Genomic DNA, 23,861 nt, shown 5'->3' on the forward strand with positions numbered 1-23,861 from the left:
GTAAAATGTCCGCCCCGGAAGCTGGACCGAACGAGCGGCCAACCATTTAAGAAGTGGACGTCCGCCCAAGGTTGGCGTGTCCGCCCAATAATACGGACGTCCGCCAAACAGTCTGGATCGAGCGTCCTCAGGAACCGGACGTCCGCCCAAGGACGTCCGTCGTCCGCCAGTCCGCCCAGGAATCTGGACCGAACGAGCGGCCAACCATTTAATAAGTGGACGTCCGCCCAAGGTTGGCGTGTCCGCCGTCCAGCCATTCCAGAATCAGGCGTCCACCCAAGTTGGGACGTTCGCCCAAGAATCAGGTACGCATTCATGAACCGGACGCCCAACCGCCACCTCACTTTATTGATTACACGGTTATACGCTAATGACACATTAAGGCCCTTAATGAAGATTAAGGTATTATTGGGCCGTTTCCAGGCCCCCAAAAGGTAAAAGCCCATTACAATTCACTATAAATAAAGGTCTCAGGTATGAACTCTAGACTAACTTGAATAACGATGCATACACGCATCACAATCGCTCTGTCATATTACTGACTTGAGCGTCGGAGTGCCTTTAGCAGGTACCCGGCCCCTCCCCAGCTTGGAGCGCGGAGCAGTTTCTGGAGAAGGAAGACGTCCGCCCGACCTCGAGTATGAAGAAGTGTCAAGGAGGACGTCCGTCCGGCTTTGAGTTTGGAGCAGGATGGTGACCGCCCGGCCTGGAGTGAGGAACAGCGTTCGTCCATCACGAGACCGTCCGCTCGGTCTGCATCAGCTGGAGAGAAAGCGTCCGCCCGTTTCCAGCGTTCGCCATCGGTCGTCCGCCCGGCTCCAGCGTTCCCCATCAGTCGTCCGTCCACTCAGATGTGTTTTAACAGGGTCCGCCCGGACACAGTCGAAACATTTGTTAAAAAAAGGCCAGATAGTTGAACCAACACAAAACCTTTACCTAATTATTAGTCATCACTTGATGTGTGTATAGCATCCATAAATTGCCCTAATTTCAAGTATTCTTTTTAACTGTTATTTAATAAACTTTTAATGAATTTTGCATTTCAAATGTTGACTGATATGTTTCTTAGGAGGCTTTTTTAGGTTTTCATTCGAGATAACTTCTTTTTATTTTTCACTTGACCTTATCTTTTTTCTAAGTTACCCTTTTTGAATTTTCAACCTATTAGGTCTCTTTAACTCTTTCCTAAGCTGACTTAACAATTTTCTTCTTAGTGAGCTTATTTTGATTCTCCAGATAACCTCACTTTTTCCTATGGCATTCTTTTCAAGTTTTCTTCCTATCAAGTCGCTCTAACTTTTACCTAAGTTGCCTTACCAGGTTTTTAACACAACAAGCTTCTTTCCTTTTTTTAATTTGTTTTTCTAAGCATAGTATTTCTTAATTACGTTAAAGTTTACATGAATTGTTAAGGAATTAATAAAGTATTTGACAAAGAAATTCGTGATCAAGGATCTTCAACCTATGTAGTACTTTCTTGAAATTCAGATCTCAATATCAAAATGAGATATTTTTCTCTCTTAGCAAAAGTATGCATTGAATTTATTGAAAGAAATTGAGATGACAATATTCAAGCCATAAATTCTCCAATTAAAGGGAAATAAAAGTCCAACTAATAAGGAGATATATCAAAGACTTGTAGGGCCGTTGATGTATCTCTCACATATTATACCTAACTCATGCTCTTGGTGCGGTTAGATAGTTCAAGAACAATTTAGTTGAAAAACATGGATGTGATTATACAAATTTTAATGTACATAAAAGCTGTTCTTGGAAAAGGAGCAATGTTCAAGAAGAACTTCAACTAGAAAGATGTAATAGTTTTGATGCAGATTGAGCTTGGTTTGTTAAAGATAGAAGATAAAAAATAAATACTTTATATTTTGTAGGAGGTAACCTTGTCATTTAGAGAAGCAACAAGCTGAAAGTTGTAGTTAGATTTAGTGCATATATAAGCTCAATTTCACAACCCCTATTAATCGTATGAAGCATGTAGAGATTGAAAGTTTCTTCATCATGGAAAAACTTAATAAAAATATTTTTGAATTGTCTAATATTTAATCTGAAGATCAATTTGCAGTTATTCTTACCAAAAGTTATGAAAACTTAGGTTTCTGGGATATTATTAGCCAAATTAACAATATATGTTTGCCATTGAGAAGAAATGTTGACCTAGAGATATTTAATTAGCTAAATTATATGTTTATATAACATTACAAAATATTGTATAATCAAAACTTCCTTAATTTAGTCAAGTAAAATTCTATAAGAGCGTGATATCTAAACACAAAAATATATAATTTCTAGTTGATGTATATGTCTTACGTATACTTTCCCTTAAGAAATCATATACAACCATTCACATATTCTTTGACGTGCAGAGTATGTTGCCTAACCTTGCATTTGGATGAGGTAATTGAAAAGGATAAATCACTTATTTGAAGAATTTAAAACTTTTTATAATAAATGACTCGTTTGAATAAAGAAATTAGAAAAAAGGTCAAATTTAAGAAATGTTAGAAAGTAATTAAAATGAATAAAATAGAAAATTTTCAAATACTTTAAAAATATAATAAATTTGAAAATTTTTCTCTTTTTTCACTCTACTCACAAAGGTCGAGTCAAGTCATCTTAGTCAAAAGACTTAACTGAGTCGGCCTAGGTTGAAAGTTAAGTCTATTTATCCTAGGTCAAAATTCGAGAATAGATGACTTGTGTTGAAGATCAGAAAGGTCCACCCAAATTAGGTGAATGTGCCATTAAACCTTGTTGTTGTTGAAGAGTAGGGAGAAGGAGGTGCCACTGAACAACCTAAAAACATGTGGAGATGAAGGACTTTGATAGCATGCTGATATTTATAATTTTGTCACTGTTATGACATATTATATCCAGTAATAAATTGTTATAAAATATTTTTTCATTAGTATATGTTTATTAAATCACTTAATTTATTAGTTAAAAGAAATCATTTTCTATATTTATATTTTTGTACTTTTGTTTAAGTTTTAGTTAATGTTTTATTTTTAGGTTAAATATGTCTTTTGGTTCTCATATTTGTTCGCGAATCTCAAGTGGGTCATCGTTTTTTTGTCTCAATTGAATCCAAATACTTGTTAATTTGAGGTTAAATATATTTTTGTACTTTTTTTTGGTCCCAATTGAATCAAAATATGTCTTTTTAGGTTAAATATGTCTTTTTAGGTTAAATATGTCTTTTGGTCCTCGTATTTGTTCGCGAATCTCAAGTGGATCATCATTTTTTTTGTCCCAATTGAATCCAAATACTTGTTAATTTGAAGCAATAAAGTCCTATCCGTTAATTTTCGACTGACGCCGTCTCCACATGGTGAGCTGTAAATAATTTTATATGCGTGGCAATATGTATTAAGTTGAATGGGTGTTCTTTTGTATAATGAAACATTCCACGTGGACAACTAAATTTTTTATGTTGGTAGCCGTAAGCCCTAATATTTAAATCAACCATGACATCGAAAGTTTATACTTGTTCGTGCTAAGGAGGAAGAGTGCTGGAAGCAGAGTTGTGGAAGCAATGTTTATACTTGAGCTCATCAAATGTCTGCTTCATCCTCTTCTTGCAAATGCTTGGGTTCGGGGTTTGAACAGAGTTGTGGCAGTGTCAGCAGGTTGGGTGTAAAATCCACTTGCTTCTGTGGTCAGAATGCAGTCTTCCGCATTGCAAGAACCCCTAAAAACAAGGGCAAAAGGTTTTGGTGATGCCCCAAGTTCAAGGTAAGTTTAATGGATGCAATAATTTGACTTTTAATGTGATTTTCTTCTTCTTCCAGAGGGTGGGAGTCAAGATTGCGTTCACGAAGTGTGTTTTCTTCTTGGACAGGGTGGGAGTGAAGATTGTTCTTCTGAATGCAACTTCTTTCAGTGGTGTAGTGAAAATGTAATTCATGAAGGAAATGTGGTCAATGTAAAAGAAAGTGGAAGAAATAAAGAAGTGAGTGGAAGTTTGATGAAGATGGAACAAATGCAGATGAATATGGAAGAGAGATGTTGAAAAGCTAAAAATAGCCTATTTACAAAAAAGTGTTGTTAGTATGGAAAAGTGGTTGATGGTGTTAACGGGGGCATATTACGTGGAATTTAATAATGGTATATTTCCACGTAAAAGGATATTACTTCAATCCCCAACTCAGTAATTTTTTATCTTAAATTTTCTAACAAACCGTTTTACGTGCACGCAAAAAGCTTCTAGACATTATGAACTTATTCTACATATAACAATTTCTGTTTTTTTTGTTAACTATGAAAACTTTAAACCATTTTCCATAAGAAGGACAATTAAATGCCTGATCTTTAAACCTACATGCATTATGAATTTCTTCTACAGACAATTTTTCCTTTTGTATAATAAAACAAAGAGTAATGATATGTCCTCCTACAATTTTTCTTCCTTCCTTATACAGAGAGCATTTAAAAAGGATTTGTTCATGTTTCTCAAAATCACATTTCTAGTATTTTAAGAGCTTTTTTTTTCCTTAAGAAAACAAAAAACCAAAACAACAATTTCTCTGTCATTTCCAGTACAGTGACAGTACAACAAACAAAAATGTAGGTCATGCACATTATAAAAAGTGAATACCATCAGACTTAGGGCAAACAAATTCGAATTAACATCAAACACTCTTGCCAATCCAAGGAAGCCATGCTTCTATACGCAGCCATAATAGCATCATTCTTGTGCTCCCTATACTTCTTCCATCGCAGAAGATGTTGCAAACACCCCCTCTTGAGAGATTACCCCATCCTTGGAATGTTGCCACCACTGCTCTCCAACTTGTGGCGTGTTCATGATTTTTTCACGGAGGTGCTAACAAAACATGGTGGCACTGGGGAGTTCAAAGGACCATGGTTCACCGATATGAACTGTTTGGTCAGTTGTGACTCCCTCAACGTGAAACACATGTTGTGCAAGAACTTCGACAACTATGTCAAGGGACATGACTTTCGTGACATTTTCGAACCATTCGGAGATGGGTTTGTCACAGCCGATTCAGAGACATGGAAGTACTTCAGAACCGTTCTCCATTCTTTGATCAAACAAAGAAGGTTCGAAGTTTTTGTTGATCAAACAGTTCAGAAGAAAGTGTACACAAGCCTGCTTCCGATATTGGATCATGCACAACAACAAGGAAGAGTGGTGGATCTTCAGGATATCTTCAACCGATTCACATTCGATAACATATGCTCCACAATCGTAGGACACGATCCTAAGTGTCTTTCCATTGACTTTCCCGAAGTTGCGATCGAAAAGGCTTTTAATGAGTGTGAAGAGTCGATATTCTACAGACACGTAGTGCCGGGAAGTGTTTGGAAGCTCCAAAAATGGCTCCAAATTGGTCAAGAGAAGAAGATGACAGAGGCGTGCAGAACGTTTGACGATTTCATATATTCATGCATAGCGTCCAAGCGAGAAGAGTTAAGCAAGTGCAGCAGAGAAGAAATGGAGGAAGCTCCTTTTGACTTGCTTACTGCTTTGATCACAGAAGAGAGAGGACGTTTGCATGATGACAAGTTTCTAAGAGATGGTGCGTTTAACTTCTTTGTTGCAGGGAGAGAAACCATGACTTCAGCTCTTACGTGGTTCTTTTGGCTTATTGCTAAACACCCTTTAGTGGAAGCCAAGATTCTTGAAGAGATCAGAGATCATTTTAAGACAGATGAAAAGAAAACTGTTGACTGTGGATATCATGGTTTTCATGAGGACCCCCATAATCATAATCTTGATCAAGAACAGTATCTTAAGCAATCTGTATCTGGGGAAGTTTTAGGCATGCAAGAGGTGAAAAAGCTGGTTTATCTGCATGGTGCTTTGTGTGAAGCTCTGAGACTTTTCCCTCCAGTACCCATTGAACGGAAGCAAGCAGTTAAAGCCGACACTCTTCCAAGTGGGCATAGAGTAAATGGCAATACAATGATAATGTTTTCTCTGTATGCGATGGGAAGGTGTGAAGAGATATGGGGAAAAGATTGTTTGGAGTTCAAGCCAGAAAGATGGATATCTGAGAGAGGAGAAATAGTTTATGCACCAGCTTACAAATTCATTGCTTTTAATGCAGGACCAAGAATCTGTTTGGGAAAAGACTTGGCGTTTCTCCAAATGAAGATGGTGGCTGCTGCTATTTTGAGGAAGTACTGTTTCAAAGTGGAGGAAGGTCATATTGCAACTCCAACACATTCAATTGTTCTTCTAATGAAGAACGGTTTGAAGGCTAGGATAATGAAAAGAGAAGTTTGATGCAACAAAATCTAACTTTGATGGTTGAATTCCTTGTGTTACGTAATTCTGTTTAAGTCTATGTTTTATGAAGTGTTAAGTTCCTTTTTATCGATCTAGTTCTAAATTTCCCAGCACATTAATCCGTATTAGAGTTTTAAGTTCTATTTAAGCACTTTTTATGCAAAGGGAGAAGAATTATTTAATGTTTTTCTTATCGAGAAAAGTTGTATATTTTTAATAGAAAAATTTCTTTTAACATTTTTGTTGAAAACTTTTTTAGGACAGCTTACGTGGTAGCTCTTGATTGATCCGTTTTAAATATACAGACAAATAAAATAGTGACACATAATTTATTGTTAAAAAGTTATTAATATATGATGGTTTTTTTTAATATTATTCTAACAAACATTGTTTGAAATTTAAAATGAAGTGTAACCTGCGAGTCAACCCGGCTCACCATGGATTTGAACCGAGTTGACTTACCATTTAATTATTGTAGATGATGATAAAGAAGAAGATATTTCAAGAGAAAAAAATATTATAGATATATCTATTCAAGACTCTAATATTATAAATGGACAAGTGATACAAAAAGTATCAATATTAAAAACATATTTGTTCGCCTTTTGTACATGTTTTTGGGTTACACTTTGATAATATGGTACTTTTTTTTATTTATTTTGAATTGTCTTTAGAGTTTAACATATTTTAGTGTGACGTTTATTTAGATTTGAATTAAAAAAAATAATTTTTTTTATTTTTAAAAAAACTTATAATTAAATGAGATAGTGAGTCAACCCGTTTAACCCATCAACCCGTGGTGGGTCGGACCAGGTTCAATATTTTTTTAGCTCGTTAATACGTGAGCCGGGTTGGATTGACTCACTAAGTGACCAACTCGTGATGAGTCAGACCGGATTGAATTGGGTTATCAGTTTTGACAACTCTGTCTAGAAGGTGGGTTCAATTAATAAGCATATATGAGACATATTCAATAGTGTACAACTAAAAAGAGGTGGGTCTCCCTCCCGTTCTCTATTTTCTTCTTTCACCTCCAAAATTTCAACTCTGTCATCTCTTATTTTTGCTAAGAACCAACTGAGAGTTGAAAATTTGAAAGCTAATTAAGTTTATAAAAATAATATTAAAAGATCAAGTATGTTAAAAGGATTTAAAAAATAATTGAAATCTTAATTGATTTTCGAAAGTTGGTGAGGTCTTCAAAATTTCTTATTTTTTAAATTTTTTTATTTTAGTTTAGATTTTTCTTTTGTTTTTTATATAATAATAAAAAAAATATTAAAAAAGTTAAAAAACAAAATTTTAAAAAATATTATTATTATTATTGTTAAATAAAAAACAAAAAAGTAAACTAAAATAAATAAATAAAATTAAAAAAATAATAAAAAACTTTAACCCACTTTCCAAATTCTCACCGACTTTCAAATGTCGATTAATTTTTTAAATGTTTTCAAAATCTGTAAAACTTTTAATCGACTTTCGAAATTCATTCATTTTTAGGGTAGAATAAAATTTTTGGAGGTATAAGAAGAAAATAGAGAGGTGCAGGAGAAACATCCTTAAAAACAAAGAGTATGGTTAGGATTGTTTCAAAATTATTTTTTAACCTGTGTTGTTAATTATTTGTTAACTTAATTATGTAATTCCGTAGAAAACTCAAATAGATTATATTATTTTTTAAATTTGGATGGGAACTTGTAATTCGTCTTTGCTTCAAATTTTGATACGTTTTAATGTTCAAAAATTAAAGTTAAATAGATATAATTCTTCTAATTCAACTAAGTTAATTTTTATCAAGTGTCAAATGTATTTATTTCATAATGATATTTAAGTTGTTTATATCATTTGATACATTACAGTTCAATTGTCAGTATAAAGTATTGTTTGACAAATTTAAAAATTTAGAATCCTTAATTAAGAAAATTATATTAATTTATTTTTAAAGTTTGAATATCAAACTTTAGAATAGAAATAAATTACAATTTCACATCATTAAAGTTAAAGACATATATAACTATTTTTTTTCTACATCCTAGCAGCAAGTATATATATGTTTGAATTTCAAACTATAAAACCATACATGTTTTAACTCAAGCACTACTCAACTTACAACTTCTTTTTCCGATTTATAGGATAACAATATATCATTGTTTCTACATCAATAAATAACATATATCAATGTATAACGATAAAGAATATGTGTTTAGGTCTTAAAAATAAAAGACAATTATATGGTACAAGACAACTTAATGCAGCTTACACTGCTGGAAGAGGTATCCTCAAATACTAACCATTTTCTTCCAACAGTGTTGAAGAGGTCGTTATGCATCTCATTCAACCACTAGAAGCACATGATGATCCCTATGATGATTTGAGTCGAATGTTTGATACTTTGCAAAATTTGATCATGAGATTCTTGTCTCATAAACACAAAGTTGTCTTCAACAGTTACTTATAGATAAATATGTACATTATTATGACTTTGTTTATAGACAAACTTCTATAAATTTTATGTTTGTTTGAATTGAGTTATAAATAATTTGTGATGTTTGTCCGAGATTATATTTATGTTAGTTTGGACTTTATTATTTAGTTGACAATATTACCTTTGTATTGCCTTTTGTTTAACACACAAAGAAAATACAATCCATTAGTTTGGAAATTATCACTGCATTTATTGAGAAAATTTATAAACGGATAAATTCGTATATAAAATATTATACTTAAGTCATCATAAAGAAAATAGATGCTTAGACAATTTTTTCTAGTTTCTTACATATATTAACAGTAAGTAAATTTTTTTATATAATAATCAATTAAAAGTGTGTTAAACATTCCAATTATTCCTATTCAAACAGCCAGAAACATAGATAATTACTAAATTCCTTTGTTTAGAAAAGTCTTTTTCCAAAACAACAACATAAATTTGCAAACCATTATTCAATCCACGTAAAAAGATATTACTTCAGTCCCCACCTCAGTAATTTTTTATCTTAAATTCTCTAACAAACCGTTTTACGTGCACGCAACAAGGTTCTAGACATTATGAACTTATTCTACATATAAACAATTTTTGTTTTTTATGTCAATTATGAAAACCTTTAAACCATTTTCCATAAGAACCTTTAAACCTACATACATTATGTATTTCTTCTACACACAATTTGTCCTTTTGTATAATTAAACAAAGAGTAATGCTACGTCCTCCTACAATTTTTCTTGCTTCCTTATAAAGAGAGCATTTAAAAAGGATTTGTTTATGTTTCCATTTGTATAATAAAACAAAAAGTAATGATATGTCGTCCTACAATTTTTCTTGCTTCCTTAAAAAGAAAGCATTTAAAAAGGATTGGTCTATGGTTCTGAAAATCCCATTTCTAGTATTTTAAGAGCTGTTTTTTTCCTTAAGAAAACACACATAGAAGAGAAAACAAAACAACAATGTTTCTGTCATTTTCAGTACAGTGACAGTATAACAAACAAAAATGTAGGTCATGCACATTATAAAAAGTGATAACAATCAGACTTAGGGCAAAACCAATTCGAATTAACATCAAACACTCTTGCCAATTCAAGGAAGCCATGCTTCTATATGCAGCCATAATATCATCATTCTTGTGCTCCCTATACTTGTTCCATCGCAGAAGATCATGCACACACCCCCTCTTGAGAGATTACCCCATCCTCGGAATGTTGCCACCACTGCTCTTCAACTTGTGGCGTGTTCATGATTTTTTCACGGAGGTGCTAACAAAACATGGTGGCACTGGGGAGTTCAAAGGACCATGGTTCACCGATATGAACTATTTGGTCACTTGTGACTCCCTCAAAGTGCAACACATGTTGTGCAAGAACTTCGACAACTATGTCAAGGGACATGACTTTCGTGACATTTTCGAACAATTCGGAGATGGGTTTGTCACTGCCGATTCAGAGACATGGAAGTACATCCGAAACCTTCTCCATTCTTTGATCAAACAAAGAAGGTTCGAAGTGTTTGTTCATCAAACCGTTCAGAAGAAGGTGTACACAAGCTTGCTTCCGATATTGGACCATGCACAACAACAAGGAAGAGTGGTGGATCTTCAAGATATCTTGAATCGATTCACATTCGATAACATATGCTCCACAATCGTAGGACACGATCCTAAGTGTCTTTCCATTGACTTTCCCAATGTTATTAGAAAGTGAGTTTATGCCTAACTCAACCCCACAAAACCGGCTTGTAAGGTGAGGTTTGCACCTAACTTATATATTATCATTTGGCCTTATCTCTAGTCGATGTGGGACTTCCAACACACCCCCTTCACGCCGAGGTATAGACATCTCGTGCGTGATAGTAGAAATTGGGTGGTCCGATAGCGGCCCGATAGCGGGTGGAATAGAAGAATAGAATGCCCACTTAGAACTCGCTAGGATAGGCTCTAATCATGGCTCTGATACCATATTAGAAAGTGAGTTTTATGCCTAACTCATCCCCACAAAACCGGCTTGTAAGGTGAGGTTTGCACCTAACTTATATATTATCATTTGGCCTTATCTCTAGTCGATGTGGGACTTGCACCTAACTTATATATTATCATTTGGCCTTATCTCTAGTCGATGTGGGACTTCCAACAAATGTTGCAATCGAAAAGGCTTTTAATGAGTCTAAAGAGTGGATATTCTACAGACACGAAGTGCCGGGAAGTGTTTGGAAGCTCCAAAAGTGGCTCCAAATTGGTCAAGAGAAGAAGTGGCTCCAAATTGGTCAAGAGAAGAAGATGACGGAGGCGTGCAAATCGTTTGACGATTTCATATATTCATGCATAGCGTCCAAGCGAGAAGAGTTAAGCAAGTGCAGCAGTGTTAGTATTTTGAGGTTGTGAAAGGAATAGTTGATGATAGAGAAAATGTAGAGATAGTTGAATGTAAAAGTAGTAGTTGGAAGAAGTGTTGTAGTTGTCTTTAGTTGTAGTAGATGTTGGTTCATACAAATGATAGATGTTGGCTACATACAAATGGTAGAGGTTGGCTACATCTTGCAAATGGTAGAGTTCATGTGGAATGTTCTAGATTTTTACCTATGTAGAATATTCTTGATTTTTCTTCCTATCTTAGGTTTTTCTAGAATATTCTATAACTTGTATTACATTTCAATTCTTCTATCTAAGGAGCTTCTACATTCTTCTAGAATTTGCATTACACTTTAATACTCCTCCTTAATGCAAATTCGGTAACTCCAAACATTGTGCATAGTAGTTCAAATCTTTGTCTTGGTAACATATCTTCAATTTGATCTTCTTCCTCCATTTCCTTGACCATAGTTCATGCTTTGACGCTTCTTCATAACAGTTAGGTTCAATCATGGCCATATTGCAGGTTTCATACATGTCTTCCAAAGATCTTACTCTTCTTGGACTAGATTCAGGTGAAGAATCTTGTTGTGGAGGTGGAGAGAGCATACCTGAATTTTCTACCTCTTCTTGAGTTTCTTCTTGAGATTGTTGCACTGGAAGTAAAATGTTGCTTTTAACAACTTTTTCTTCTTCCCAATTCCAAGAAGCATTTTCGTCAACTTCAACATCTCGACTGATGATGAGCTTTTTCGTTTGTAGGTTGTAGACTCGATAGCCTTTTGATTGTGTGCTATATCCCAAGAATATTCCTCGTATAGTTTTGTCTTCAAGCTTGTGCCTCCTTTGATCAGGAACATGTATGTAGCAAATAGACCCAAATACTCGTAGGTGTTTAGCCGATGGCTTTCTCCCACTCCAAGCTTCAATAGGAGTCTTGTCTTGGACTGCTTTAGTTGGACATCTGTTTAGAATATAAACTGCAGTGTAGACTGCTTCAGCCCAAAAAGTGTTAGGCATACTTTTCTCTTTCAGCATTGATCTTGCCATCTCCATAACTGTGCGATTCTTTCTCTCTGACACACCATTTTGTTGTGGAGTATATGCGACTGTAAGTTGTCGCTCTATGCCTTCATCTTCACAGAATTTGTCAAACTCGCGAGATGTGTACTCCTTGCCACGATCACTTCTAAGTATTTTTAGCTGTTTTCCACTTTGCTTCTCAACAAGGGCCTTGAATTTCTTGAATACTCCAAAAACTTCTGACTTTGCCTTTAAGAAATAGACCCATGTCATTCTAGAGAAGTCATCAATGAAGAGGATGAAATATCTGTTGTTATGATGTGAAGGTGTTCTCATCGGTCCGCAAACATCGGTATGAATCAACTCCAATAAGTCTTTTGCTCTCCATGCTTTGTCTGTCGAGAATGGTAATCGATGTTGTTTTCCAAGGAGACATCCTTCACATGATTCATTATTCTCCTTCAAGTATGGAAGATCTCTCATCATGTTTTTCGTATATAGAAGCTTTAAGGCATGTGTGTTGAAGTGGCCAAATCTCCTATGCCAAAGCCATGAGTCATCAACTTCTACCTTCATGACAATATTAGTTCCAGGTTTGAAGCTTATAGGAAAGCTTCTATTTCTCTTCTCCATTTTTACTTGGCCAATTTCTATCATTTTATTGTCATAAATTTTGCATGTATCTTTCTCAAAATGAAGAGAATATCCATTCTCCATCATTTGGCCAATACTTAAAAGATTTTCTTTAAGATTTGGAACTAGTAAAACGTCTTTGATGAATTTAGTACCTTTCTTTGTCTCCACCATGACAGTTCCTTTGCCTCGAGACTCCACTGTGGTGCCATTTCCTAGCCGAACTTTGACATTGACAGATTTATCAATGTCTTTGAAGATGCTTTGATCTTTCGCCATGTGATTGCTGCATCCACTATCCAAGTACCAACTTCCTTCTCTACTAGGAGATTCTTGATTGGCGTAGAATAAGAGTTTCTCTTGATTATCTTCTTCCGCAAAGTTTGCTTGATGCTTATTTTTGTTACGACAATACTTTTCTATGTGACCAAATTTCTTGCAATAGTGGCATTGAGGTTTTCCATGATGCCAACAATCTTTTTCCAAGTGACTTGTCTTTTTACATATGCCACATGGAGGATATTTTTCTTGACGAGTCATAGAGAAGCTTCTAGGATTTTCTTTATTTCTAGAAATTTCTTCTCTACTTTTATCTCCTTCATATTCTTTATTCTGAGACCGTAATTTTAGTTTTGATTGAAAGGCATTTTCAACCGAGTCTTCTTCATGCCTTTTCAATCTTTGTTCATAAGCTTCAAGAGAGCCCATTAGTTGCGTGACTGACAATGTAGCCAAATCTTTTGTTTGTTCAATCGCGGTTGCGATTGTATCATACTTTTGGGGAATAGAAATTAAAATTTTCTCAACGATCTTTTTGTCAAGAATATTTTCCCCATAGGCTCTCATCTGACTAACTATTTCTTTTATTCTAGAATAGTAGTCTTTAATGGTCTCAAATTCTTTCATTCTTAATAATTCAAACTCTCGTCTTAGAGAATGAAGTTTAATATTGCGTACCTCGTCACTTCCTTGAAACTCCTCTTGTATTGTGTTCCAAGCTTGTTTTGCACTTGTGGCACCAATTATCCTTGGAAAAATTGTGTCATCAACTGCTTGTTGAAGAACAAATAAAGCCCTTGAATCCTTCTGCTTGTTTTCTTTCAACTCCTTCTTTTGAGCTGCAGTAAGAGTAGAGGTGTCTTCTGGAATAGTGAATCCCTCTTCTATGATATCCCATAAATCTTGAGAGCGGAAGAATGTCTTCATTTTGACACTCCAAAAATCATAACTTTCTCCTTTGAAAATAGGTACTGGAATTGATGATGTTTGATTAGTAGTAGCCATTGTTGAGAATATATTTGGGAGTAGTAGAATGAGTTATAGTTTTGTTTGAGGTAGTTGAAAATTTTATCTACGCCCAGTAGATGACCGAACGTAGCTCTGGTACCACTGTTAGTATTTTGAGGTTGTGAAAGGAATAGTTGATGATAGAGAAAATGTAGAGATAGTTGAATGTAGAAGTAGTAGTTGGAAGAAGTGTTGTAGTTGTCTTTAGTTGTAGTAGATGTTGGTTCATACAAATGATAGATGTTGGCTACATACAAATGGTAGATGTTGGCTACATCTTGCAAATGGTAGAGTTCATGGGTATTTATAGACCCATAGATTATTCTAGAACATACTAGCCACAACTTATGTGGAATGTTCTAGATTTTTACCTATGTAGAATATTCTTGATTTTTCTTCCTATCTTAGGTTTTTCTAGAATATTCTATAACTTGTATTACATTTCAATTCTTCTATCTAAGGAGCTTCTACATTCTTCTAGAATTTGCATTACACTTTAATAAGCAGAGAAGGAATGGAAGAAGCTCCATTTGACTTGCTTACAGCTTTGATCACAGAAGAGAGAGGACGTGTGCATGATGACAAGTTTCTAAGAGATGCTGCGTTTAACTTGTTTGCTGCAGGGAGAGAAACCATTACTTCAGTTCTTACATGGTTCTTTTGGCTTATTGCTAAGCACCCTATAGTGGAAGCCAAGATTATTGAAGAGATCAGAGATAATTTGAAGACAGATGAAAAGAAAAATAATCATGGTTTTCTTGAGGACCATCGTAATCATAATCTTGATCAAGAACAGGATCTGAAGAAATCTGTATCTGGGGTAGTTTTAGGCATGGAAGAGGTGAAAAAGCTGGTTTATCTGCATGGTGCTTTGTGTGAAGTTATGAGACTTTTTCCTCCAGTTCCTATTGAACGGAAGCAAGCAGTTAAAGCTGACACTCTTCCAAGTGGGCACAGAGTAAATGGCAATACAATGATAATCTTTTCTCCGTATGCAATGGGAACGAATGAAGAGATATGGGTAAAAGATTGTTTGGAGTTCAAGCCTGAAAGATGGATATCTGATAGAGGAGAAATAGTTTATGCACCAGCTTACAAATTCATAGCTTTTAATGCAGGACCAAGAATCTGTTTGGGAAAAGACTTGGCCTTTGTTCAAATGAAGATGGTGGCTGCTGCTATTTTAAGGAAGTACTGTTTCAGAGTGGTGGAAGGTCATGTTGCAACTCCAACACATTCAATTGTTGTTCTCATGAAGACGGTTTGAAGGCTAGGATAATGAAAAGAGAAGTTTGATGCAACAAAATCTAAATTTGATTGTTGAAGTCCTTGTGTTACGTAATTCTGTTTAAGTCTATTGTTTATGCAAGTGTTTAGGTTCTTTTTTATTCATCTTGTTCTAAAGTTTCACCTTATATATTTTAATGTCTTGAGTGAAAGGTGAGAAAAGTTTAGTTAAAATAAAATTCTCAGCACATTAATCTGTATGTCAAAGTTTTAAGTTGTATTATTAAGTCCTTTTTATGCAAAGGGAGAATAATTATTATGAGTTTTTCTTATGGGGAAAAGTTGTATACTTTTAATAAAACTCAAACAAACATTGTTGGAACTTTGATCTAAAAGGGTGGTTTCAATCAGGGAGCTTATGAGACATATTCTATCATTTACAATTAAATAAAGTTCTTAAAATGTACCTTACTTATTTTTCAAAGTGGTAGGTTATTAGCAAGAGAAATGTTGCTGGCAATGGAAAACAAAAAAAGAGGGAAATCTCGTTTTGTGAAATTTTTGAGAAAAATAGTGAATTCATGGTTGCATGTAACAGTAGTGATTGAAAACTGTTTGAACAATTTGTATGAGAGGTGGAAACTCATGGTGGTAATTATTTTGCAGATGGCACCTAAAAGAAAAGCAGTGCATGACATTCCTGCCTGCAATAAAGGAAAAACCACTGCTACTATCTAAGGGCACCAAGTCCTTGGTTGAAACGTTTGAGGATTCGTCCTCCTCCACTCTAGTGCCCTTACCACCAATAACAATGCTGAGAACTAGAATCCAAGATTCGATATACAGACATATCTCTACACTGGTAATATATTGTCCGCTTTGGACGAAGTTCTTACGGATTTACTTTTGGTACCATTCCAAAAGGCCTCTTGCCAATAGAGATATCTATGTGTATATAAACTCATATCTATCTCTTCTTTTATCCGATGTGTGACTTTGTTTGTATCTCAACACATACAACTCTTGCTCACAAAGGAACGCGAGCACGTCCAAACCATGTTGCTGCTTTCAATTGGTAGAACAGCCAACACTGCAACTCCCACTTCAGTCACTACTAACACGTCTGTGTCACCAACCTCCACTCAAACCCCAAGAGAACCTGCAGCAATAACTCATGGAAGGGGTCCATTTCCAATGAACCAGTGGGATAGAATCATGTTCCAAACAAGGTCAAAACACCAGAGGTTTTCGGACTTGGAGAGGTTCATCATGACTGAAAGGAATTGAGGTGCTGCTTAGTGAATATGATAAATTCCAATGAGCCTTGGAGGCACATGGAGAAACTTGTAAAGCCTACTTATTACTACAATGAAATTATTGTTCGAGAGTTCTATGTCAATGCCTATTCTCACCGGCACTTTGATAAAAATAGATTTTCCTTTATAGTCAAGCCCCGTTACAAGCCAACAAAAACCTTAGTAATTCATACCAATTGTGTGTAGGTAATAATTGAAGACAAGGTACAAATTTTGGAAAGAACTTGCAAGTGTTGTGAACGAGGAAAAACACTAAATGGAGAGGCTAAAAAATAAATAGACATATTGAACACATGAGTGAATTTACATAATCTTAAATTGTGAAAACTTGTTATCTGAAAAAGAGTTGAAAGGATTCATGTTTGACCTAGTTTTCAATGCCTAAATTGAAAGAAAACAATTGGATTTAGTCCTTTGGCTAACTTTGAATGCAAATATGTTTTGAATTTTTTATATTTTTCCTTGTTTAAAGGCAAACAATGTCTAAAGTTGAATGCGTTGATAAATATCCAATACGAGTTAATTTTAAGATGAATTTGATATTATATTTAATTTTGTTAAAATTCTGTATAAATCACCTTAGTTTAGCTTATTTTACAGTTCTTGATATCAATAGAGAGTCAAAGTGAAAAAATAAAGAAAATAGATAAAATTCAAGTAATTCTGAACAAAACTAACACTGGTGAGCAATAAAATTGAGGCTTGTGCCACACAAGCAAACTTACTGTAAAGGGAAACCTCAAGCACTGATCCTGAGACTAAGCCATAAAGACTCATTCTCAGTTATCTCAAGGGCTATAACAACAAGATGTAACCCTTTATAACTCTCTTGTACTCGTCCTATTTTATTTTTCCAAGTATGTTTTTATTACATGTTTGTGAATTAGTTTATTTCTATTGTTGGATTATATGATCACTTATCTTATTTCAGTAGGTTGGGATTAAGTGGGATCTAGTTCTAAGTTGTGGTCTAACTAATTTGTTTCTTGCCTTTAGATGCAAGGAATAAATCTAAGTTCTAGCTAGTTATAGAGTCTTAATCTTAATATAAGTGATCCATTCAAGCAGTCATTGAGGAATCATATTGAAATTTGGTGATTTTAGGCTCTAGGTGTCAAAAATAGACTTAGACTTACATTGAAAAAGAACTCTCAAATCATGAATAATTGTATCTTTATAAATGACTAAATCACTACAAGAGAGGTACAAAGTGAAGAAATCTAGTTTCAAAACAATTTTATTATCTTGAAGTCAACCTTTATAATCAAAATTGTTTTAGTAGTTTTACTCCTTTAAATCAACTTTATTTCCTTGCATCAAATCTGTTTTCACATTTCTTGTTCACCTTTTCCACTATTTCATTCAAGTCAAACCAATTTAAAATCTTGTGTGTTCTGCCAAATCTTTGTAGAAACAACACTTAATTACTACAAATTATCAAGTATACTTGTTGAAAAAATTGATTGCTTTGGAACATACCATTAGTGTTGGGCGGGGTCGACTTCTTCCTTGGCGAGGACAACATGTTGGCACTGAGTGCCTCTTCCAAGATTTTGGCTCACGACACACTAAGTAGAGTGTAATTACTGAATAAAGGTCCCTTGGGTCGTTCTTTACTCCAAGATTCGTGGGGTTTCCTAAACAGCTTATTAATCGCTCCTTTCTTATCTCTTTTTGATTACTTTGCACACATCTTCATGCAAAAAACCTTTATCTCCTCTACCTGCATGAACTAGGCCTCTCATTGCCTAAGCTCATCCAGATTCTCAACAGGGTTTACACATAAGCTATTGGCAAACTGTCCTAATCGTAGTACCGTGATCATATGGTGCATAGCCACGTCAAGACTAAGGTTCCTAATTTGGAATGATACTTTCCAAAATCATTCCATGAAGTCCTGTAGGGATTCATTTTTCTCCTGTCTAACATTGACTAAGGCAATTAATTTTAGATTATCGGGTTGATTGGCGGCAAACTAAGCTCGAATCTCGATTGCATGGTTGCGAAGCAGTCCACAAAATTGGTCGGAATACCAAACCAAGGCTTCTCCCTTTAAAGAGGTAGGGAAAACTTTTCACCATATGATGTCATTCTTCATTTACAACGACATTTGGTTCATGAATATCCTAATGTTCTCGTCTAAGTCAACAAACCCATCATACATGTCAAATACATGCATCCTCCAATTGTCGAATAAAGGAGTCTCCATGATCCCATAGTGGACGAGAGTATACTACTTGTATCAACAATCACTACGGACGGGTCATGGTCTTTTGCTTGTCTTGAAGCTACTTTTTTTGAATCATTTAGTATGGTTCATCCTGAGGCTTCTTTGTCGATCTTGAAAGGGTTGAGGTGGATTGCACGATATTTTTACCATCTTTCTCTAATCTAATGATCGCATTCTCAGGTCGCAACACCTTATACTTCTTTTACTTATCATCCATTTGTCTTTGCATCCTCTGCATCATCTCCTTCAGATTCATCTGATCATCAAAGATTCCTTTAGCACAATGTTACTCGCTATGTTCCTAGTGGTTACCATATAGGCTTAAGGAATCTCACTCAACTGCACAATGGACACTAAAATGTTTTAGGTTTGGAGTCGAACATTCATTTAAAACAATTTTTTGATCTTCACACTTCAATGTTGTCTTCTTCATGTAAGGTAATTTATTGGCCAATCAATTGGAAAGTATTTGAAGGTACTCCAATACTAAAGTTATTTCAAATTCAATCAATTAAAACAGCTAATGTTGTAATAAAAACATAATAAATGTGTCAACAATCATACTTTAACATACGCTTATAGTTTTCTCTATTAACTTTCAATTAAGTTCGGCTTACTTATGATCCACTTCTCTTTAAATCTAATTACTAATTTATTTATATTCATTAGATGTTTAACTAATTTGAACTGTAATCAATCAATTTTTTTCATGCTTCGAACAGTCGGTCACATTATTGCGACCGTATGTACCGATCGATGTTGATGATAACAATGAATAATCTTGGCGTTGGAAGTACATATGAGTCTACATCATACATCATGAATGATAATTTGTTAGTATCAAGACTGACTCTAATTAATGTCAACTAAGCCGACAATCATTAATTTTTAAACTTTTTATAAAAATAATATAAAGTTCTTTTATTTTAAAATTTATTTAATAAATTAAAAAAAATCTAGTAGTATATGTATTATCCCTTATTAATTTCAAGTAACAATTTCTTTTTCCGCAAAGACAAGTAACATTGTGTGGGAATTATTCATGTTATGATATAATATTTTTTTCTTTGAGCTACGTGCAAGGCTTTGATTTTACTCATTCACTGCCACATAAATAAGAACAAAAACTGGGAAATGTAAGGCAGTGCCACCTCAATGGTGATTCATGATATCAGAATAAAACTAAGGCACTACCATTTCTCATGAACTCTTTCTGGGTTATTTCGGAACCCTCACTCTTTACTTTTCCTATCATGTTTGAATCCTCACAATAAAATTCTATATCTATTTTTTCAAATTATTTCTATAATTTGTGTGAAAACCTCCATTACAGAGATCAGTTTGACGAGCCGGTGGATATTTATAACACATTCATAATTGCACATGACGCCATTGAATTTCTATACGTGCTGCATACTTCAGAGACGGAAGTATTCTTAAATGTGACAGCTATTTTCTCCTTTTTTCAATCACTATTTTTTATTTGGACAATGATAAACGAACATAGATTTTTCTACCACATTTGAATACAACGAATGTGTCATTTTTAGTACATTAACACAAAGAAAACGATACGTGTTATTTAAAATGTTATAAAAAATATATATATATGTCAAAATATCTTTTTGGATTTCATTTTATACCAGAAAGAAAAACATAACACAATACAAAAAGTTATAAAAGCATGTACACAAACTTTAAATATAGCTATTGAAATCAAGAATTTTAAGAAAATTTGATCTATTAATTCATGAAAACAAATATATATGTTCTTTATACATAGTCACAAATCACACACAGATGTCAAGCAATCTGCATTTTAAAAACTCTAAGTTCATGCATACACAAGCACAGCTAAGTTTTGATATGGCCATGCTTCTCTACGTATTCATAATAGCATCATTTTTTTCCTTTGTATACTTCTTCCATTGTAGAAGATTTTCCAAACACCCCCTCTTGGTTGATTACCCCATCCTTGGCATGTTACCCACCGTGATCTTCAACTTGTGGCGAGTTCATGATTTTTTCACGGAGGTGCTAACAAAACATGGTGGCACTGGGGAGTTCAAAGGGCCATGGTTCACCAAAATGAACTATTTGGTCACTTGTGACTCCCTCAACGTGCAACACATGCTGTGCAAGCGCTTCGACAACTACATCAAAGGATCCGAGTTTCGTGAGATTTTCGAACCCTTCGGAGATGGGGTTGTCACTGCCGATTCAGAGACATGGAAGTACTTCAGAACCGTTCTCCATTCTTTGATCAAACAAAGAAGGTTCGAAGTGTTTGTTGATCAAACGGTTCAGAAGAAAGTGTACACAAGCCTGCTTCCGATATTGGATCATGCACAACAACAAGGAAGAGTGGTGGATCTTCAGGATATCTTCAACCGATTCACATTCGATAACATATGCTCCACAATCGTAGGACACGATCCTAAGTGTCTTTCCATTGACTTTCCCGAAGTTGCGATCGAAAAGGCTTTTAATGAGTGTGAAGAGTCGATATTCTACAGACACGTAGTGCCGGGAAGTGTTTGGAAGCTCCAAAAATGGCTCCAAATTGGTCAAGAGAAGAAGATGACAGAGGCGTGCAGAACGTTTGACGATTTCATATATTCATGCATAGCGTCCAAGCGAGAAGAGTTAAGCAAGTGCAGCAGAGAAGAAATGGAGGAAGCTCCTTTTGACTTGCTTACTGCTTTGATCACAGAAGAGAGAGGACGTTTGCATGATGACAAGTTTCTAAGAGATGGTGCGTTTAACTTCTTTGTTGCAGGGAGAGAAACCATGACTTCAGCTCTTACGTGGTTCTTTTGGCTTATTGCTAAACACCCTTTAGTGGAAGCCAAGATTCTTGAAGAGATCAGAGATCATTTTAAGACAGATGAAAAGAAAACTGTTGACTGTGGTGATCATGGTTTTCATGAGGACCATCATGATCATAATCTTGATCAAGAACAGTATCTGGAGAAATCTGTATCTGGGGAAGTTTTAGGCATGCAAGAGGTGAAAAAGCTGGTTTATCTGCATGGTGCTTTGTGTGAAGCTCTGAGACTTTTCCCTCCAGTACCCATTGAACGGAAGCAAGCAGTTAAAGCCGACACTCTTCCAAGTGGGCATAGAGTAAATGGCAATACAATGATAATGTTTTCTCTGTATGCGATGGGAAGGTGTGAAGAGATATGGGGAAAAGATTGTTTGGAGTTCAAGCCAGAGAGATGGATATCTGATAGAGGAGAAATTGTTTATGCTCCAGCTTACAAATTTATAGCTTTTAATGCAGGACCAAGAATCTGTTTGGGAAAAGACTTGGCCTTTGTTCAAATGAAGATGGTGGCTGCTGCTATTTTGAGGAAGTACTGTTTCAAAGTGGTGGAAGGTCATGTTGCAACTCCAACACATTCCATTGTTCTTCTCATGAAGAACGGTTTGAAGGCTAGGATTATGAAAAGAGAAGTTTGATGCAGCAAAATCTGAATTTGATGGTTGAATCTCTTGAGTTACGTAATTCTGTTTAAGTCTATTTGTTTATGCAAGTGTTTAAGTTCCTTTTTAATCTTGTTCTAAAGTTTGACCTTATATATATTAATGTCTTGAGTGAAAGGTGAGTTTAGTTAAAACAAAATTGTCAGAACATTAATCCGTATGTCAAAGTTTGAAGTTGTATTTAAGTCCTTTTTATGCAAAGGGAGAAGAATTATTAAGATTTTTTCTTATGAAGAAATGTTGTATACTTTTAATAAAACTGAAACAAACATTCTTGGAACTTAGATATACAAGGTTGGGTTCAATTAATGAGCTTATGAGACATATTCTATAATGTAAAATTAAATAAACTTCTTTATTTGCACCTTTCTTATTTTTCTAAGTGGTAGAAGCTTTGGCGGGGCTAGCAAGACAAGCAGACAGGTCTTCATATGTGAGATTACAGTGACAATAAATTGTATTTTAAGTTGTTTTGAATTAGCTTTAGGACTAAAAGTTAACTTCTTTAAAAGCAAACTGAAAGGGACAAAGTTGGATACTTAAAGGATGATTAAGGCAGAAATTTTGTGTATTCACACACTCAGATTTTCTAAATCAAAAGGTAGAATATATGCATATATAAAGGATGACCTAATAGGATAAAGATAAAGACAAAACATTATAAATTTTTCCTATATACGGCTCAGTACAGTTTTCTGTTGTACAGTTTTCTGTTGGACAGTTTTCTGTTGTACAAATTTTCTGTTTTGCAGCACATGTGTTGTCTGTTTTGCCATTTTCATTTTTCATTTATCTTATGGCCCAATTGTTAGATTTGTTATTGTTGTTTCAAAAATAAGTGAATTGAATTTAAAATCTAAAAATACAGATTTAGAATTAGATAAATCTATTTAGACTGACTTAAAACAATATAAATTAAAATGATTACAAATTTAATTTCAAAATTTGGATATACTTTACTTGCTTTAAATTTCTTCATCATTTAATCCTTGTGGTGGATGATTATTTAGAGCAACAACAATACCAAATGTCTTGTGATAAGACTAAAATTTCAAGTCCCAGGATTTTGAAATTGATCATATATATATGGTAGATACTTCCCCCAATGAGCTCTTGTATTGATTTGAGGGACATTCTTGCAAGAGATGAATTTCTGGTGTTCTCTCTTTTGAGGAAGTGGGGACGTTATAAAAGTTGAATTCATGGCTTTGATAAATGTTCTTCAACTTGCTTGGAACAGATACTACAGACTAACTCAATGTGAGAAGGACAACCAAATTTTTTTCTTGGCTTATGAAAAAAGAAAAGTGAATTTACAATTCTGCCTTTAAACAAAGAATCACACAAAATTTGAAAGATAATTATGATGAAATTTTTTTTTATGAGTTTGAATTATTACGCTTTTGGTAATGGGACCGCATGCTAAAAAAATAATTTGTAAGAAGTAGATTTCAAGTTTAATTGTCGTAAAACTTCAATAATATAATTTTATAAAGTAGATAAGATTCGACGTCAAGTAAAACAATATGTACAACAAACAACAAATCTCG

At 34.6% G+C, this 23,861-nt stretch overlaps 3 protein-coding genes across 3 annotated transcripts; all 3 read left to right on the forward strand.

Annotated features, from left to right (window-relative positions):
• Positions 1 to 4,643: 4,643 nt before the first annotated feature.
• On the forward strand, positions 4,644 to 6,358 carry LOC108344605 (alkane hydroxylase MAH1). Its single transcript, XM_017583035.2, has one exon. The coding sequence runs from the start codon at positions 4,676 to 4,678 to the stop codon at positions 6,266 to 6,268; it is 1,593 nt and encodes a 530-aa protein (XP_017438524.2). The 5' UTR covers positions 4,644 to 4,675; the 3' UTR covers positions 6,269 to 6,358.
• Positions 6,359 to 9,829: 3,471 nt separating this feature from the next.
• On the forward strand, positions 9,830 to 15,317 carry LOC108344606 (alkane hydroxylase MAH1-like). The gene is made up of 4 exons (XM_052867103.1): positions 9,830 to 10,447; positions 10,861 to 11,132; positions 14,557 to 14,778; positions 14,863 to 15,317. Exons 1-4 carry the CDS (start codon positions 9,854 to 9,856, stop codon positions 15,314 to 15,316), a joined length of 1,542 nt encoding a protein of 513 aa, XP_052723063.1. The 5' UTR covers positions 9,830 to 9,853; the 3' UTR covers position 15,317.
• A 5,196-nt stretch (positions 15,318 to 20,513) lies between these two features.
• Positions 20,514 to 22,381, forward strand: LOC108344608 (alkane hydroxylase MAH1). The gene has a single exon (XM_017583037.2). It carries the CDS (start codon positions 20,623 to 20,625, stop codon positions 22,285 to 22,287), a length of 1,665 nt encoding a protein of 554 aa, XP_017438526.2. The 5' UTR covers positions 20,514 to 20,622; the 3' UTR covers positions 22,288 to 22,381.
• Positions 22,382 to 23,861: the final 1,480 nt, after the last annotated feature.

This window comes from Vigna angularis, chromosome 8 (assembly GCF_016808095.1).
Source record: "Vigna angularis cultivar LongXiaoDou No.4 chromosome 8, ASM1680809v1, whole genome shotgun sequence".
Classification (NCBI taxonomy): domain Eukaryota; kingdom Viridiplantae; phylum Streptophyta; class Magnoliopsida; order Fabales; family Fabaceae; genus Vigna; species Vigna angularis.